Source organism: Micrasema longulum, unplaced genomic scaffold (genome assembly GCF_059751315.1).
Source record: "Micrasema longulum isolate JH-2025_06_02 unplaced genomic scaffold, ASM5975131v1 h1tg002636l, whole genome shotgun sequence".
NCBI classification, from domain to species: domain Eukaryota; kingdom Metazoa; phylum Arthropoda; class Insecta; order Trichoptera; family Brachycentridae; genus Micrasema; species Micrasema longulum.
Genome location: NW_028279771.1, coordinates 99,932 through 118,516, shown reverse-complemented (window position 1 = coordinate 118,516; position 18,585 = coordinate 99,932). Strand labels below are relative to the sequence as shown.

General features: G+C 43.7%; 1 protein-coding gene across 1 annotated transcript; it reads right to left on the bottom strand.

Moving 5' to 3' along the window:
• Positions 1-7,053: 7,053 nt before the first annotated feature.
• LOC148271815 (uncharacterized) lies at positions 7,054-12,710 on the bottom strand. The gene is made up of 3 exons (XM_088240908.1): positions 12,242-12,710; positions 7,386-11,641; positions 7,054-7,326 (listed from the first exon to the last, which is right to left on the bottom strand). The coding sequence occupies exons 1-3, from the start codon at positions 12,708-12,710 to the stop codon at positions 7,054-7,056; spliced, it is 4,998 nt and encodes a 1,665-aa protein (XP_088097034.1).
• Positions 12,711-18,585: the final 5,875 nt, after the last annotated feature.

The following is an 18,585-nucleotide window of genomic DNA, read 5'->3' as shown; positions in this document are numbered from 1 at the left end:
GGACACCGAAACTCAACACTGTAGGCCTTCACTTGACAATGAGCGCGGTCCACGTTTATCGAACACGTTTTACTAATAATTATATTTATTTGTCGCGTCTTAAAATTACTTATTTGACTACAGTATAAATGAGGAACTTCAGCCATGTTGGAAATTTGATACAATAAATGTATTGTTATGCGCGGTAAAAATTAGAGCATTAAATTTTGCGGCAAAGTTACTTGAAAATGTACCCAAAAAAATATTATTAAAAAAAGCGAACCACTTTGAACAACGTCACTAGTTCATACGAGAACTGACGCATTAGGAAACTTTTTTTTGTTTGTACTTATGTCCTAGAGTTTGGTTCCCGGATTTGGAATCCTCAATATAATATATCGTGGTTATACAAGTAAAAGTGACCATTTGCAAAAATGACGAAATTGAGATTATTGACTTTTTTACATTGTATTAGCATAATGCTTGACTCGTAAAAATGCCAAGTCGATCCGACACTCCAAAAAAAAACTTTGTAAAATATGTGACTATTTGATAGAAGCTCACAGATTTTTGACAAATAAAACTGACCAACACACATAGTCACTTTTATTAGTAAATTTAAGATCCAAAAAATTGACCAAGTAACAGTTAGGCAATTTTACTTGTAGGTGATGTCACAAGTAAAGAGTTAGTTAGAGTTAGTAGTTAGTAAGTTAGTATACCTTTTGTATTTGACAGATACGGTTTTTTTATAAAAAAAATATTAATAAAATTTATTCTTTAGATTATTACGTAATACTTCCTAATTATTTGTTCTTTTTCATTTATTTTGTTTTTCTGTGTTTATTTAACCTTCGTAAATACAAAAAAACGATTATTGAAATAAAAATCCCGAAAATATAATTTATAGTTATTCAATAAAATAAAATAAAATAATACCTCCCTCGATGAATGAAGCAAAAATGATTATCTGCAAAATTTCATGTCAAATTTTAAAGGTAAAATTGACTAAGTTTTTAAATTTTTTTAAATACAAAAGTAATAGTTTTTTTTTTAATGCGTATATACTTTACACAAAAGTTGAAAGTACCGCACATATAATGTAAAATTACCAACCACCTACTTGAAAAATCTGATCTTTGAGAAGCCATTCACATCTAGAAAAACACTAAAATGGCTCCCCTGAACATTATTGATTTTGTCACTTGGTCAATTTCTCTTGTATGCCCACGATATATAAAAATCGCATTGAACATATTTAAAACTGTTTTCTAAGACAATTAGATTTTTAAAATAATGTTACGTTTTCAAGTAGGACTGAGTCCGCTAATTTTCATAAAATTCAAAATCTCGCAACTCGGCGTACCATGTTGGATATGAACCTTCTCCATGAAGTTGTTGATAACCTAATCGATAGCCCAGAAATTGTTAGAAGCGTTTCATACCCCTGTCCGTAGAACTCGTAATTCTGTACTCTTTGACATTCCGAGCTCACAGACTAATTATTCAATTCAATTCATTTATTTAAATATAACATATAAATTACAAACATACATTTAATACGTACATATTATAAAAAAGAAAAAAATACATGAAAGAGATTCATGTCAAAGTAGTAGGAGAATCCTGCTCCGAAAAACCCCTTCGGATACATGGAACAGATCAATATATCTAGAGCGATGTCGTTCAGCATAGCGGAAGCTCTTCTAACAGGCATAACCATCGGCAGGTTAATCCTGTATATCGGAATATGAAACAATCTATGGTGACGCTGTCTTAGTTAATTATCAGAAACATACAAACCAATGCTCATCATACTCTCAGGATTATCGACAATACCGCGCAACAGTCGATAAAAGTGTGTAGTCAAATACACATTCCTTCTAGTCTCTAAACTGTTGTAACCAAGCATACCCTGGAGAAACTCGGTCGGATAGAGCCAAGGATAATACCCGCACTCTCTCATGTAGAGATATATCCGAAACTTCTTTTGGATTTTCTCTATCATAAGAGAGTACTTCAGTTCATGTGGCCCCCAAATCATCGAGCCACTCTCGAGTCTACTTCGCACCAAGGATTGTAAAGAGTTCTCCGTACGCCGGTATTTTCAAAAACCCTGGCAGTACAGAAGAACGAATCCCAGCATCTTCAATGCATTACCACTGATTGTCTCTATGTGTACATGAAATGTCAGGGTACTCACAAATCTAACGCCCAGATCCTTAACATTTGATGTTCGTATCAGATTCTGGTAATTCATTTTGTAGCGAAAAATAGAGTTTTTTGGGCCCTAGTCAAAGACGTGACCGAACACTTGGAAACATTAAACCTAAGTGAAAAAATGAGAAAACAATTGAACTGGATAGGAATAAAGAAAAGACTATTGTATAATGTATTTGTATTTATATATAAAGTGTTTAATAATCTCATGCCAAAGTATTTTATAAGTGAAATTATATTAAATAGAAATGTACATAAATATAGGACAAGAAATAGAAATAGGATAAGACTACCACTTAAGAAAAAAACGAAATCACAAAATAGCTTAATGTATAAAGGGTTAAAACTGTATGATGAGATGCCTGAAAGTATGAAGAATGAAAGAAAACTTACGGATTTAAAAAAAAAATGTTATGTTTATTGTAATAATGTAGTTATGTAAGAAATATTTAATAAGTATTTGTTATAATTGTAAATATATTAGTTAATATACAATGTAATTGTATACGACAGCCCTCAATATCGTGGGGGGTCGGCGCGGCTTCGTCTTCCTGGTTCCTCGCAATCGGCCCACCCGGCGTAAACGGGAGGCCTGGGAACCCGGCACGCGGCGATGAAAGCACCGAAAGCTAGGTCAACCTCAGTAGTCCTGAAAAGGACTTTCCACCCGGTCCAAGTGGTAAAAAGAGGCGAGCGCAGTCGGAGCGATCAAGGCGGCGGCCACAGCAAGGAGCGAAGACCGAGCGGGAGGCGGCGGCGGACTCGGGAGCACAGCACAGAAATAAAACACTCGTGTCGGAGGACAGCAGAGAACTGATTTATTCTTTCAAGTTACACGGCTTATAAAGCGTCGCTCGCCGCGCTAGACGAGTTGCCCCGTAGCGCCGCGCAGATTGGCTCGAGGCGGCGCGGGTGGGCTATCCCCACCACTGCCGGCCCTGCAGTAGCCACGAGCGGCGTAAATACGGGCGCGTTATGCGCGCGCGGGCCATTTCGCTACTAGCCACGACGAGCGAAGCACGTGTAACCAAACAAGCATGTAAATATTACAATAATACATAGTAAAACAAATATCGACAGTATATAAATTTCTATATATTTTCCCGGCATAGGTCGAGGCCGAACCCGCAAGTGACAACTGCGTCTTTATTAAGGGTTCAGCACTCGACTTACAGCTATGCCGGGCCCTATATTTATTGATAGCAACATTTTATTTTTTATTTTATTTTATTTAATTTATACAAATAATGCGGCCAACGTGGCCGTTCCTATGGGCGTTCATGCGCGTCCGGAACAGTAATATTAACTAACTTAAGTAAATAAATAAAAAATAAAAAAATAAGTTTGTTACGCCTTCCCCATTCACATATATTATATTCGCTTGGAGAAGACGAAAATCATATGAAGAATAGCGTTCTTCGAAGAATACAGACTACCTGTAATGACAGTTTTAGTGACATCGACATATTACACTGTAAATACTATAGTTTTATCAGATCTGTTAAAGACATTTTCAATTTATCTCCTGCTTAACTTTTAACTTTTACATACATCTACTACCTGAGTATCTTATGAATTATTGCTGGTTGTGAATAAATATTAATGTTCATGAAAGCAGAGAGAAAAGCGAGGCGAAGAAGCAGCAAATTGACAACATTATAAAATCAAAAGTTACAAACAAGAACAAGGAAGAAGATATTACCAGAAGAACTGCATACTTATCAAATGTACATAATGTTATTGACAGGATAGCCAAAGTGCCGAAGAAACATAGTATCGGAATGAATCTCTAAGTTCAGTCATATCACTCCACTACTTCGGGAATTACACTGGCTACGTTTACCACAGAGGGTGGAATACAAACTCTGTTGGCTTATGTATAAGTCACTGCACAACTCTGCTCCAGAATATCTAAGGGAACTCTGCATTCCAGATGAACTAGCTGACAGACATCTTACGCTTAGATCAGCTACGTCAACGTCGAAAGGAAAAGTTATTATGCCTCTACGCAAACGGCGCACTAAATTTGACGAACGCGCATTTGCGGTCGCAGGCCCTACGGCATGGAATGCTCTCCCAGCAGAGGTCCGAAACTGTGAGAGTGAAGTGATGTTTCGGAAGAAACTTAAAACTCACTTGTTCTCTAAATCATTTGAATAAATTCTTAGCATGTGGTGACAAAGTACATTATATTTCTTAAATTAAAAAGTTAAAATTAAATTTATATCTTTAAATAATCACTCCTTTAAAAAACGCCCTTGAGGTATTATATTACGAAAAAAGCGCTATATAAGTTATCCATAATAATAATAATTATTATTATTATTTTAACGTTTGGGACTGTGGAAAACTAAAGAACCATTTATTAAACCTAAAAGATAAGATTCCCCTGGAAACGGAAGCTGTTTATAAACTAAGTTGCCGAGGATGTGATAAAGTATACATAGGACAAACAGTGCGCGCAGCAAAGAAAATGGCTGATGAACACAAAAAAGCGTGTAAACATGGGCATCCTGACAAATCCGCAATAGCGGAACACTTTATAGACACCGGACATTTTTTCGCCTTCGAACCAAATTTTTTACATAAATCCAGTAATTACAATGCACGAAAAATAAAAGAGGCAATTGAAATACACAGACACCCAAATAACATAATCAAAGATGTCGGGCTTAAATTAAACTCAACATGGTTCCCAGCACTACATACTACAAAAACGAATAGAATTGTCCTTACGGCCGACTGCGACACGGTACAAATTACTAGTACCTAAACACTTACTTTTTTATACAAAACGCACAATTTACCTTGAAGATGACTCCTGCAATGGTATGGATTTCACTCAAAAATAAACATATTGATTTCAGAAAGAAGAAGATTAGGTAAAACCTAGAATATGTCCATGTACTTGTAATTTTCTCAAACTAAATGGTTTGGGTAGGTAGGAATGAATTGCCTTATGCCCGCCCTTGTTAAATAAATATAATGAAATTCTATCGCAGTAGAATTAGAAAAAAGACTCGTTAATTTTGAATTGCAATGTTTTTTTTAAGGGTTAGTATGTCAGCAATTGGTTTATATAGTTTATCGAAAGCTTATAATTTGATTGTTGTAAAAATAATTTACTACGAAACACGTGTAATATTTATGCAAATATATTTTACATTTACTTTGCTCTATTTATTTGTTAAAGTGGTGGTATTAAGCAAACGCATAGATTTCACGTTGCCTTCTGTACCTATGCCTACTGTCTACCCATGTACACACATAATACGTCGATAAAATAATATGACTCGAATTAAATATTCCACGGATTTTCAACATTGGAGTCGCGAAGATTTTAGTACTATACAACGAACAAATAAACCATCCATCAAGCCGTTTTCCTGCTGAGTTTTCCATGCTGAGATAGGAATCAAATTAATTCTTAAAGCCCGCTAGGTCAAAAAATATGTGCATGGCGACGGTGTTGAGTCAAATTAGACCCAGTTTTTTAAGTCGCCTTTTAGGAATTTTCGTGGGTTTTATAATATTATCATTTCATAACAGTTAAGTCCATCAGAGATTTAGGAGTTGTTTTGGACTATAAACTGACAAACAACGAGCATATAGATAATACAGTAAATAAATCACTGAAATTACTTGGCTTAATTAACAGAATATCCTCTGATTTTACTCATGTCCGTACCATCAAAACTCTTTATTGCTCAACTGTTCGCCCTCTTCTAGAATATGCCTCCGTGGTCTGGTCTCCATTCTATGTCAATCGCATAAATCACATTGAATCAGTCCAACATCGCTTGCTTCGAAAAATAGCGTGGATGCTCGGACTAGAGAGAGATAATTATTCTTATGCTGAAATAGAGTCAATGTTAAATATTTCTAGTATACAAAAACGTAGAACTAATATTGACTCCATATATATGTTCGGCATACTAAATGGTATAATCGATGTTCCATCATTACTGGGACAATTAAAATTCAATATTCCGACTCATAGATTGAGAAACAATGAAGTACTGTTCATCGATCAGCATAGAACAAATTAGGGCCTTAATTCTCCAATGTCTTTGTCGTATTGTTAACTCAAGACAAGATCTGGACTTTTTTGGTTTAAGTTTACTGTAACGTACGCGTTACCACGATGAAAGTTTCGCCGGTTCGTCACCCGCGTCTGCCGCAGTCAAGCTTCCCGGCGTAAGTGGGAAGCCGCCCTCCCAGACAGAGCCAAAGACAAAGCCGGAAGGTAGGAGCACAGCTGCGCCGACCGCAAGTCAACCTCAATAGCCCTGAAAAGGACTTTCCACCCGGTCCAAGTGGTGCAGAGAGGCGAAGGCAGTCAGCAGGCAGAGCGGAGCGAAGAGCGAAGTGCAGGAAGGCGAACAGGACGGAGAACGGAATAAAACACGTGTGAACTGTTCAGAGTTAGGAACTCAACTGATTTAATATCTCCAATTGACCGCCTTATAAAGCGGTGCGCGTCGGGCTCCGTGAGTCGGCCATCCCACCCGCGCCGGCTGCCTCGGAGTGGTGGGGGTAATCTTTCCCCGCCACTCGCTACATGCCGCCGGCCGCAGGTGGCGTAAATACGGGCGCTCAATGCCCGTACGGGCCATTTCGTCGGCAGCCGCGACGCGCGCAACATGACATTTACATAATATATTTTTGTACATTTTATTCATTTTAACCTAGCTATTTTTCCCCGGTAATACTGAGGCCAGGCTCGAAAGTGACCATTTTATCTTTATTGAGAGCCCAGCCATCAGTTCTATACATTTACCGGGGATCCTTTCTAATTATTGTATTATTTTAATTTATTCGATTTTACGCGTCCGGAACACTCCCCCCGTGCAGCTAGTCTGTACTATTTTCCTGCTGGGCGCGTTGTTCCTCTTCCTTCATTAGTACGGCGATCTTCACCGCTGGTCTGGTGTAGGTGCCGTTGGTGGTCCGCACCTCGACGACTCGTACTTGTCCGTCAGCTGCTGGTTCTGCACGGGTGACTCTGCCGCGAGGCCAAGAATTCCGCGGCAGATTTGGGTCCATGATGAGCGCGAGGTCCCCGACCTGTATTGGAGGCGCGGGCTCGCGCCATTTCTTCCTGTGCGCCAAGGTGGGAAGATACTCCTTCAGCCATCGGCGCCAAAACATGTCGGCCATTTTCTGGTGAGGCAGGTGAACAGTGCCCCATAGCGCTTTTCTTTTCTTCGGCCGTTGGTGATCATCATCGGTCCGAAGAAGTCAAGCCCGCAGTGCGTGAACGGCGGCGTCCTGAAGGCCAGTCGGGCCTCAGGCAGTTGCCCCATCAGCGGGGGTTGGGGCCGGCTGCGCAGCATTTTACACAGCGGGCACCATCGTGTTATCTTCCTCACAGCCCCGCGGAGTCGCAGGATGAGGTAGCTGGCTCTCAGGTCGGCGATCGTCCTCTCGACTCCCGGGTGGCCACCCTTCCGGTGGCTGTGCGTGATCAGCAGCCGGGTGTATGGGCAGGTCCCGTCCATGATAGGCGGCGCGCTGCAGTCCTCTGCGAAGCTGTGTGCCGCTTGGATGCGCGTTCCCATCCGGATGACTCCCTCTTCGTCTAAGAAGGGTGCCGCTGCATGGAGGCGGCTGTGCGGCGGGATAGGCGCCTTTCGTCTCAGGAGCTCCAGCTCTTCTCCGAAAGCCGTCTCCTGGGACCGCTTCAGCAGCATGATTTCTGCGGCCCGTGTTTCTGAGGCGTGAAGTTCAAAGGTCCCCCCTGGGGACGGTAGGGACTCGTGGCGGCGGCATCGTGCGATGAATCGCAGCACCCATGCCGTCGCCCTGACGAGTCGGGTCCACGACGAGAAGCGCTGCACCTGGGGTAGGGCCTCCGTCCGTCTGATGTGGCCCACGAAGTGGCGGGGTTGTTTCCGCTCCAGCGTCTTCTCGTCCGGTTGTTGTAGTAACTTCTTCTCTTTCGGCCAGTCGGCTTCCCCTTTTCTCAGGAAGCCGGGGCCTCCGAACCATAGTCCCGACCTCGCAAGGTCGGGTGGGCCCTTGTCGCGGGTCCCTATGTCGGCTGGGTTGTCCTTGGTGGGGACCCATTTCCAGTCCCGTACGTCTGTGAGCTCGTCAATCTCGCCCAGCCTGTTTGCGACGAACGTGCTGTACCGCAGTGGGTCGGTTCGCAGCCAACACAGGACCGTGCTCGAGTCCGTCCAGAACACGGTTTGGGTGATGAGAGCTCGACTCTCTTTTTTTATGGTGGCGGCCATCCTTGCCGCTAGTAGCGCTGCCTGGAGTTCTAGTCTAGGCACTGACAGAGGCTTTAGGGGGGCCACCTTGCACTTCGCCATTGCGAAACTTGTGGTATCGGCCCCCACAAAGTATGCCACTGTGCAGCATGCCTGCTCTGACGCGTCGCAGAACACGTGCAGTGTCACGGGTTCTTTCTGCCCTTGCAGCGAGCATCTCGGTATTGTACAGCCGTTCGCTGCCAGCAGGTCGCGCCATTCCAACCACTTTTCGGCGTGGTCCGGTTGCAGCGGTTGGTCCCAACCTGTGTTTGTCCTCCAGATGGCTTGCAGCAATATCTTCGCCCGTATCGTGAGGCACGCAATGAAGCCTACTGGGTCGAAGATACTCATGGCGGCGCTCAACATGCCGCGCTTGGTGGGTCGCTCCGGGATGGCTGCACTTTCGGCTCCGTGCCGAAATATAAATAGGTCGCTCTTGGGATCCCATACGATCCCGAGGACCCGCTCCGTCATTACTTCTTCCCCTATGGTGACTGCTGTATTGGCCCGGTCGTCGGCCTTTACTTCTTCCAGGACATCTGGTTTGTTTGAAGCCCACCCGGTGAGCCGGAACCCGCCATTGCCGAGTACGAGGGTAACATCTCGTACCAGGCTTGCAGCTGTTTCTTCGCTGTCTGTGGCGTCTAGGTAGTCATCCATGTACATATTGTGCTCGATCGCCTCTGCTGCGGCGGGAAATTCTTTCGCGTGTGCTCGTGCGACTGTGTTTCGCACGAATTGCGCGCTGCTGGGTGAGCACTTCGCTCCAAACATCATGGACGCGAAGACAAACGTGTCGGGCTCCTGCCCGTCCTGCGTCCGCCATAGGAACCGCTGCGATTGCTGGTCGGCTTCCCGGATTCTTATCCGCAGGAACATCTCCCGTATGTCGGCCGCGATGGCTACTCGTCCCTCTCTGAAGCGGATCACGTTTCCGAGGAGGGATGAAAGCAGGTCAGGTCCCGTCAGTAGATGGTCGTTCAACGCCGTCCTCTGGAACTGGGCGGCGGCGTCGAACACGACCCTTATCTTGCCAGGCTTGTTGGGGTTTGTCACCGCGAAGTGGGGCAGGTACCATTTGCGCGAATGGTGGGCGTCTACCTCCTCGCGGCTTAGTTTGACGGCGTATCCCTTTTCAATGTAGTCCGCCATCTTGGCGCGATATGCGATCGCCAGTATCGGATCCTTCCGTAGTTTATTTTCCAGGGAGTGCAGCCGCTTCATGGCTGCTTGCCGGTTGCAGGGCAAAGAATCTCCGTCTTTCGCCCACAGTAAACCGGTCTCCCATCGTCCGGATGGTAGTTGTGTGGTTGAGCTGCTCATGAGCTCCGCCGCTCGCACATCTGCGGCGCGGCAACGTTCCAGGGTGGTTACACCTAGCGAGTCAACGGCGAAGCTCTTCTTTACCAGTTCCGCTAAGTCCCTTTCACCCTGGCCGTCTGGGGGTAATTCAAAGGCGGGGTGCACAGCCCCGCCGTAGGTGACGGCTCCTAGGGCCGTCTCGATGGTTAGCCGCCCGTCCTCTTGTAGGACTGGCGGGCCTGTAGATACCATTAGGGTGGCGTAATCAAGACCGATTAACATCTTCGGCTTGATGCCTGGCCCGTGTGTCTTGGTGCTCTTTCGGTTGCGGTGCGGCAGATCCATGACCCGCACCGTCTGTGCCTGGACACCAAATTCTTTGTTTCCTTTAACGAGGATTACGGATACACGCTGTGATTGTAGCGTGTCCGTGTTCCCACTGGCACCGATGAGTCTCAACTCCTCGCAGGCCCCGGTGGCGCCCACTGCACGGGCGACATCCTCCTCGAGGAGAGTTACCGATGAACCCTCGTCTAGTAGTGCGTGGATCTCCATTGACCCACGCGGGCCCTTCAAGGTTACTGGCACTACCTTGAAGGTCACTGGGACTTCCGTCCGCCTTGTCAATAAGACTTGCTCGTTCGGCGTACTGTCCACTCTCTCGCGGTGTAGCGACCGATGATGCCGCCCGTGGCACTCGTCGCACTTCGCCGCTTCACAGGTGGTCGTTTTGTGTCCCGGTTCCAGGCATCCGTAGCACACGAACTTGGCACGCACAATTGTCCACCTCTCCTCTACCGTTTTCCGGAGAAACTTCCGGCATTGTCCGAATGCGTGTCCACTCATGTCGCAGAACAGGCATTTTTTGTCCTGAGTGAGAAACACGTGCCTTTCTTGGGTACGCCTTTTCTCCACTCGGGCGGGTTCCGTGCTGATCCCGATGCAACCCGCATTCGGTATTGCACCGGTCAGTCTCGCTAGCCACAGTGCCAGATCCCTGGGGGTAGCTTTTCTCACGGTATCCGCTCGTGACATAATCCACATCATCCTCTCGACTCGTGGCAGCTTCTGAGTCATCTCGGACAGAAGCTTCGGGGAGGAGAGGTGGCTTCCATCGAGGCCCTCTACGGTCGATACGACGTTTCTTATCGCGACCGCGTAGTCCGTCAGGGCCTCCAGGGATGCGTTGTCGGCCAGTTTAGGGAGTTTTCTTATCCGCTCCAGTACTCTGTCCACGACGATCTCCGGGTGTCCAAAGGCGGCCTCTAACATCTTCACAATGTCCGGCACATTTCGGGGATCTACCAGCAAAGACGACACTGTGGCCTTGGCCCGTCCTGTGAGGGCTCGTTGCAGACGGAGAATGTTCTCCGCGTTTGTAAGGGAGCACATCTGTGTCGATTGATCAAATTGCGCCTTAAATATTCGCCATTCTAGCGGGTCGCCGGAGAATTGCGGTAGATCCCTAGCGCCGGTTTGCCTCGCCATGAACGTGTGCCACTCCGGCGGCTGTCTGTATTTCGTCACAGGCTCGCCGGTGGCACCCGGCGGCATGTATTCCGTGGGTAGCCCCTCTTGTACCCACGCGCTCACCGGGTCACGAAACTCGTAGCCCCCCAGTGGTATAGTACGTGCCGCTACGGGCTCGCCTGGCCCGGCGGCGTAGCGTACGTCGGCGTCCTCCCTTCGGCTGTGTGCGGGTGGCGCCTCATTGTCCCGATGCCGCTCATTGTAGCGGCCTTGTAAATGTGCGTTTGTCGCTCCGGCGTAGGCCGGCTCAGCGGCGTAGGCCGGCTCAGCGGCGTAGGCCGGCTCAGCGGCGTAGGCCGGCTCAGCGGCGTAGCGTGTGTTGGCGGGCTCCTTCATCCTGGAGTCCGTCTCTGCGACCGGGTGCCTCCGTGGCACCCCGTCTCTCACCCGGCCGCTGTCGTAGTGGCTCGGCGGAAATGTGTACGCCGCTCCGGTGTCCTCCGGATCAGCGGCGTAGCGTGTGTTGGCGGCCTCCTTCGTCCTGGAGTCCGCCTCTGCGACCGGGTGCCTCCGTGGCACCCCGTCTCTCACCCGGCCGCTGTCGTAGTGGCTCGGCGGAAGTGTGTACGCCGCTCCGGTGTCCTCCGGATCAGCGGCGTAGCGTGCGGTGGCGGCCTCCCTTGCTCTGAAGGCTGCTTCCGTGTCGGCGACAGGGCGCTTCCATGCGGCCCCGTCTCTCACCCGGCCGCTGTCGTAGTGGCTCGGTGGATGGATGTACGCCGCTCCGGTGTCCTCCGGATCAGCGGCGTAGCGTGTGGTGTGGCGTGCGGCGGCGGCCTCCCTTGTGCTGAAGGCTGCTTCCGCGTCGGTGACAGGGCGCTTCCAAGCGGCCCCGTCTCTCGCCCGGCTGCTGTCGTAGTGGCTCGGCTGCTGGATGTACGCCGCTCCGGTATCCTCCGGATCAGCGGCGTAGCGTGCGGCGTGGCGTGCGGCGGCAGCCTCCCTCGTACTGAGGGCTGCGTCGGTCCTAGACGCGTCTGACGTCAGCGGCAGCGGCTTGTGAGCCGGTTCCGACGTCCCGTGCGATGTGAGGTCCCTCTCGATGGTGGGCGTGAGGGGGGTTGCCATGTCTCGTCTGGCGTCCTCTCTCGCGTTGGCGGCCTTCAGCGCGGCGATGATCTCGTTGAGGCTGCTCACCTGCCTCTCGTGATGTGCCTCGCGTTCCTCCATCTGTCGGCGAAATGTCGCCGATGAGATGGACCGCTCCGAGGGTGCGGATTCCTCGTCCGAGTCCTTTTGTTCCTCCAGAAGTCCTTGATGAGGCTCCTCCTGGCAGTCGTGTGAAGGCCCTGGCTGGGGCTCCTCCTGATGTGCTCGTACAGACCCCGGTTGGGGCTCCTGAAGCTCCTCTTCGTGCTCCGTGCCGGCGTCTCGACGCGTTCCCGAACGCGTCGACACAGGCGATCTGTTGACCGGCATGCTGTAGGTGTGTTGTAGACTGGAGACCACTGGCGACGATCCTTAGCTCCGAAGGACCAAATGTAACGTACGCGTTACCACGATGAAAGTTTCGCCGGTTCGTCACCCGCGTCTGCCGCAGTCAAGCTTCCCGGCGTAAGTGGGAAGCCGCCCTCCCAGACAGAGCCAAAGACAAAGCCGGAAGGTAGGAGCACAGCTGCGCCGACCGCAAGTCAACCTCAATAGCCCTGAAAAGGACTTTCCACCCGGTCCAAGTGGTGCAGAGAGGCGAAGGCAGTCAGCAGGCAGAGCGGAGCGAAGAGCGAAGTGCAGGAAGGCGAACAGGACGGAGAACGGAATAAAACACGTGTGAACTGTTCAGAGTTAGGAACTCAACTGATTTAATATCTCCAATTGACCGCCTTATAAAGCGGTGCGCGTCGGGCTCCGTGAGTCGGCCATCCCACCCGCGCCGGCTGCCTCGGAGTGGTGGGGGTAATCTTTCCCCGCCACTCGCTACATGCCGCCGGCCGCAGGTGGCGTAAATACGGGCGCTCAATGCCCGTACGGGCCATTTCGTCGGCAGCCGCGACGCGCGCAACATGACATTTACATAATATATTTTTGTACATTTTATTCATTTTAACCTAGCTATTTTTCCCCGGTAATACTGAGGCCAGGCTCGAAAGTGACCATTTTATCTTTATTGAGAGCCCAGCCATCAGTTCTATACATTTACCGGGGATCCTTTCTAATTAATGTATTATTTTAATTTATTCGATTTTACGCGTCCGGAACATTTACAAAGATTTAAACGAGCACTAAATAAATAGTCCAGATCTTGTCTCGATGTCCCTTATGTTTGTCAATGCTTCTTTTCTTTTTTTTAATGTTTTAAACTATTCTTTTATTGTAATATTTAAACCTTATAAATTGTTTACATGGACAATGTCCGTTAATAAATAAATAAATAAATAAATAACAATGTGCTCTGAATCATGAAAAGACGGTGGTAAAGTTTTGTGTGCAATTTTACATGATTTAGTTAAGGAAAATTATGTATTAATAATGTCCACTATAATATATTTTAGATATTAATGACTTATCACTGTACAATTTTAAAGGAAAAATTGTTATGTATGGCGATGATGTTGGACTATTCTATAAAAATCAAACAGACGTATTTACAAACAATGACATAAACAAAGACCTTACTATGTTGACTAAATGGACAAACACAAACTTACTTACACTTAATGAAAAATAATGCAATATTATTCATTTTTTGAATCAAGAAAAAAATTACATAAAGTAGATGCTTACATATATATTGAACGGCTAACTAAAATTGAATATGTTAAATACTTAGGACACACAATAGACAGACAATTTACATGGACAATTCATATCAACAATTTAATTAGCAAAGTGGTGACATTATTGAGCCTTTTTTTAAAATCAAAAACTTTGTTCCAAAAACGGAAAAAATTCTAATGTACGCAGCCTATGTAAAAACTCAAATATGTTATATGGGGAACAGAAAATCAAAATGACATTAACAGACTACAAAGACAGCAAAATAAAATATTAAAGTAAGTATATGACGCACCCTATCTAACAGCAACTAAATAACTTTTTAAACAAGCTAGACAATTAAATGTAACTGAACTCTTTAAACTAGAATCCTTAAAATTTATTCATAAATTAGCCACTGATGTTATTGTAGACGAAGAACTTGAAACTTGAAAAAACTGTAGTAAACATGGACACTGTTAAGTAAATAACAGCATTTATCGATAATATTCCTGGCTGATTACCTTTCTTTCCCGCCCTTCCCTTGACTCATCCTTATGGTACCTACCTAACATCAAGATAGAAGAAATGAAAAATTAGAAGATTCGGATTTAGAACAAAAACAAAATAACATTTTTCACTTCACATAAAATTGCATAAAAGTTGTTGGATTCGTCGCGCGTCGTTCAAAACATTGTTACATTTTATAGTTTATTTTGTCATCCATTGCCCGAAATTGAAGAACATTTACATCATATTAAAGGTAGGTTTCCATTCCATGTTCCTATCCTTTCTTCAAATATTTCCCTATCACAAAACTGAATGAAATTATGTTTTTCATTTACAGTCCGCCTTTTCGTTAACAGACAAAATACGAGAATATCATAAAAATTTCATATTTATTTATTTAACTTTTTGTACATAATGTTATTTGTACATTGGCGGGCTTATTGTCAAATGGCAATTTCTTCCAACCAACCAATAAAATAAAAGTTTTATTTTTATAATTCAAGTTACAGAACATATTCAATAAAAAAAAAGATTAAAAAGCTAAAAGTATATAAAAATAGAAATAAACGTATTTGTTTATAAATTACCTTAAATCAAAACTATTACTCAATGGGAAAAAGGAAAAAAGAGGAAAGAGGAAAAAGGAAAAAGGAAAGGAGGAGAGATTAAGGAAGAGAACGGAGATTATTCTTCAGACGTGATTTAAACAGAGATAATGTAGTAACATCTTTGATGGTGGATGGGAGATGATTCCACAGTCGAGCCGCATGGATACTATATGAGTTAGAGAAGAAAGAGGAATTGTGTACAACATTATATCATATATTCATATACAACCTTCTAAAACGAGAAAAGGACAGTCGAGACTAATAAACTGAAATTATACAATAAACTACCAGACAAAACTAAACAAAAGACTCAGACAACCTTTACAAAAGATGTTGCAAAAGATAACAGTAGAATTTGAACTTTTAAAACGTAAAAATATTTTGTTAAATGTATGTAACCCGTAAAGGTTTATCAATGAAATTCAAAATAAAAAATAAAAAAATAAAAAAATGCTTTTTACATAATCGATCATTTACAATGGGTCTATTCAGACCCATCTCCGGTAGGTATAAGTTAAGGAAGAAGTGCTGAGCAGTCCGCTGGTCTGGACGTAGAGCAAATGGACAGCGAAAGAGCGGCTAAAAGGATTTACAATGCGAATGTTGATGGATACAGAAAACGAGGAAAACCGAGAAAAACATTGCATGACCAAATTCAACAAGTACTTGAAGATCGACACGTAAAAAGTCTGCATCTGTCTAAATCAGCGTGCGTGCATAAGAAGACGTGTGAATGTAAAGGAAGCGAGGTATGAATGCAAATATAGACTTGAGTAGTGTTCTATTCTCTCTGCCTTCCCCCACGAGAAAAAGAGTGATGGTTCGCATTTTGTAATTAATTTAGTTATTTTTGTCGATTAGACTTTTTGTCAGTATGTAGACGAAATACGGTAGAACTTTGTTTATCCGAACTCGTCATCCGGATTGCCAAATATCTGAACTAGAAAATAAAAAATAAAGGAGATGTTAAAATAACAAATATCGTCTAAGCAATTAACTTTGCTGGACATATTCAAGTAATTTTTTTAATGTGATTGCAATTCGCTGTATTAGTTAAAAAGCAATAAAAATTGATATTACAGTCAATTTTGGGTTTTTGTTCAAAAAATTGCTTTAATGTAATGGTTAATCCAATCATCCGGATTTCTGCATATCCGGATAACGTCTGGCATTCATTAATCCGGATAATTTAAGTTTTACTGTATATACAGGGTGTTCTTTGAACCCTGTCACATCCGAAACCACGATGATCAGTATGGGCAAGAAGACATATTAGTATATTTAAAAAAATATTTAAAACAAAGAAAATTTTTTGAAATAAGATATTTAAAAAAATAAAATGGTTGCTTACTTCTGCAGGGGAGAAGTAAAGGGAGCACAGTGTCGGCGCATCAGACTCCCTCCCCTCCTTGTTTCTCCTCTGCAGAAGTAAGCAACCAGTTGCTTTTTTTGATATTTTATTTTTGTTAATTTTATTCGTTCTAAAAAATTGTTTTAATGTGCCAATATGTCTTCTTAATCATACTGATCATCGTGGTTTCGGATGTGGCTGGGTTTACTGAACACCCTGTATAACATCTTATGCCGTGATTTTAACGAAAATTATCATATATTAATCATTCAAAATGATAACCATATTTAGGTTATAGGTTTCTACCTATGGCTTTTATTTAGACAGGACTCAAAAGCCTCTCAAAATGTTTTTTGAAAAGGGATCGATTCTTCAAACTTTGAGAACCTGTGGCATATTGACTGCTCGACTGCCTGTCTGCATATTAAAGTGCTTATATTGTATAATTTTACCTTTAAAGATAGCGGTTTTCCACTGATTTTTATTGCGTACGGCAAATTTTTAGTTTTCGTGTACATACGCCATTTTGTTTCTGTCAAGGCATATTCGTAAATACCCGATGCGCTATCCATTCGGAATGTTTCGGAATCCACCCGAAATGGCTTCGTAAATAGCAGGCGTGTCGGTTGGACATAACATATCCACTAAACTATTTTATAAGACATTTGTGGCGCAGCCGAGATACTACAATAAAAACTAGAATCTTTATGTTGAGTGACGTTAGTAGGCGCTACTCAGGGACGACTTTGTGGCGTCACGAAATTGAACAGTGCTTATTTATAACGAGAGCCTGAGTGATTCCGAAACGTTCCGAAGGGGAGACGTGTTTCCGAGTGATACCGAAGCATCCCGAATGGATAACGAATCTTTCTCCAGCCGGATTTTGTATGTGAAATAGAACCAGGACCCGTATTAAAAAAAAAAAAAAATTCCGTATGTAAAAAAAAATATGTTTACAATTTTTTTTCTAAACATGTTCAATTATAGAAAGATTTTAGGTTACCGACGAAGATACTTTGAATTTTCATACAAGTATATACATTTTAATAATAATTATTAATGAACAAATATTTACCAATGAAAAGTTACAGAATTATTTTTACAACGTTTAGGTATTCACACGCTTTCATGACACAAGCAGGCATTTTGGTTTAGATTCTAAACGACACGCCTGGGGTGATATTCCAAACGCTCTCGCGGCCGAATCAATATGTTTTTGCGTAAGTTTTACGAAAGCGTCAGCACTAGATAATCGACCCATATATGATTTAATTAAATGAAAATATATATTTATAAATCAGTGGTTTTAATACGTAGCTATATATATACATCGAATACATATTATATTTTACTATTAAGAATCGCAGCGAAATTCAGACGAACGTAGAAGCATCCTGTGTATATTTTATTACAATTTTCTTTTTTTAAATAATGTTTGCACCACAACAGGCCAGGAGGCCCAATTACAGTGGTGAATTACATCACAGAACACCCAGGCTTGATGAAAATCACATTTAATTTATGTGTTTTTACCGGGAATCGAACCCGGAACCTTCCGTGTGTGAGTCAAGCGTCTTAAGCGCGTCTGAGCGCGAGAGAGACAGAGATTATTTTCATGATGCGTATGCCGTACGATGTCACACCATGAGCTTATTTACAGATACTAAACAATACGTTTGTGTAAGTATTGCGAACGCGCCAGCTTTAAAAAATCCACCAGTACTTTTGGTGTTCATTTTTAAATTTGGAAAAAAACGGACATAAGTTATTTTATTTAAATTATTTATTGACAATTCTTGATGTAATTCCATTGCAATGAAGTAATAACTTATATTTTCATTTAAGTTATTAATTTAAAAAAATACTTGGTACACTTCCACTTATTTATTTGACCAATTAGCGACTGGTCCAGTCTGAAGATGCCCATTAGAGGGTGAAAGCGCTAATTGGTCAAATTAATAAGTGGAAGTGTACAAAGTATTTTTTAAATTAATAACTTATATGTAAATATAAGTTATTACATCAGGACATAAGTTATGTTAACACAATATTTACCATACGATTTCCATGACGCGGTTAAGCGCGTATACGTTGTATGTCTATAAGATACGAATTTTAAAAATCTGCACGTCAT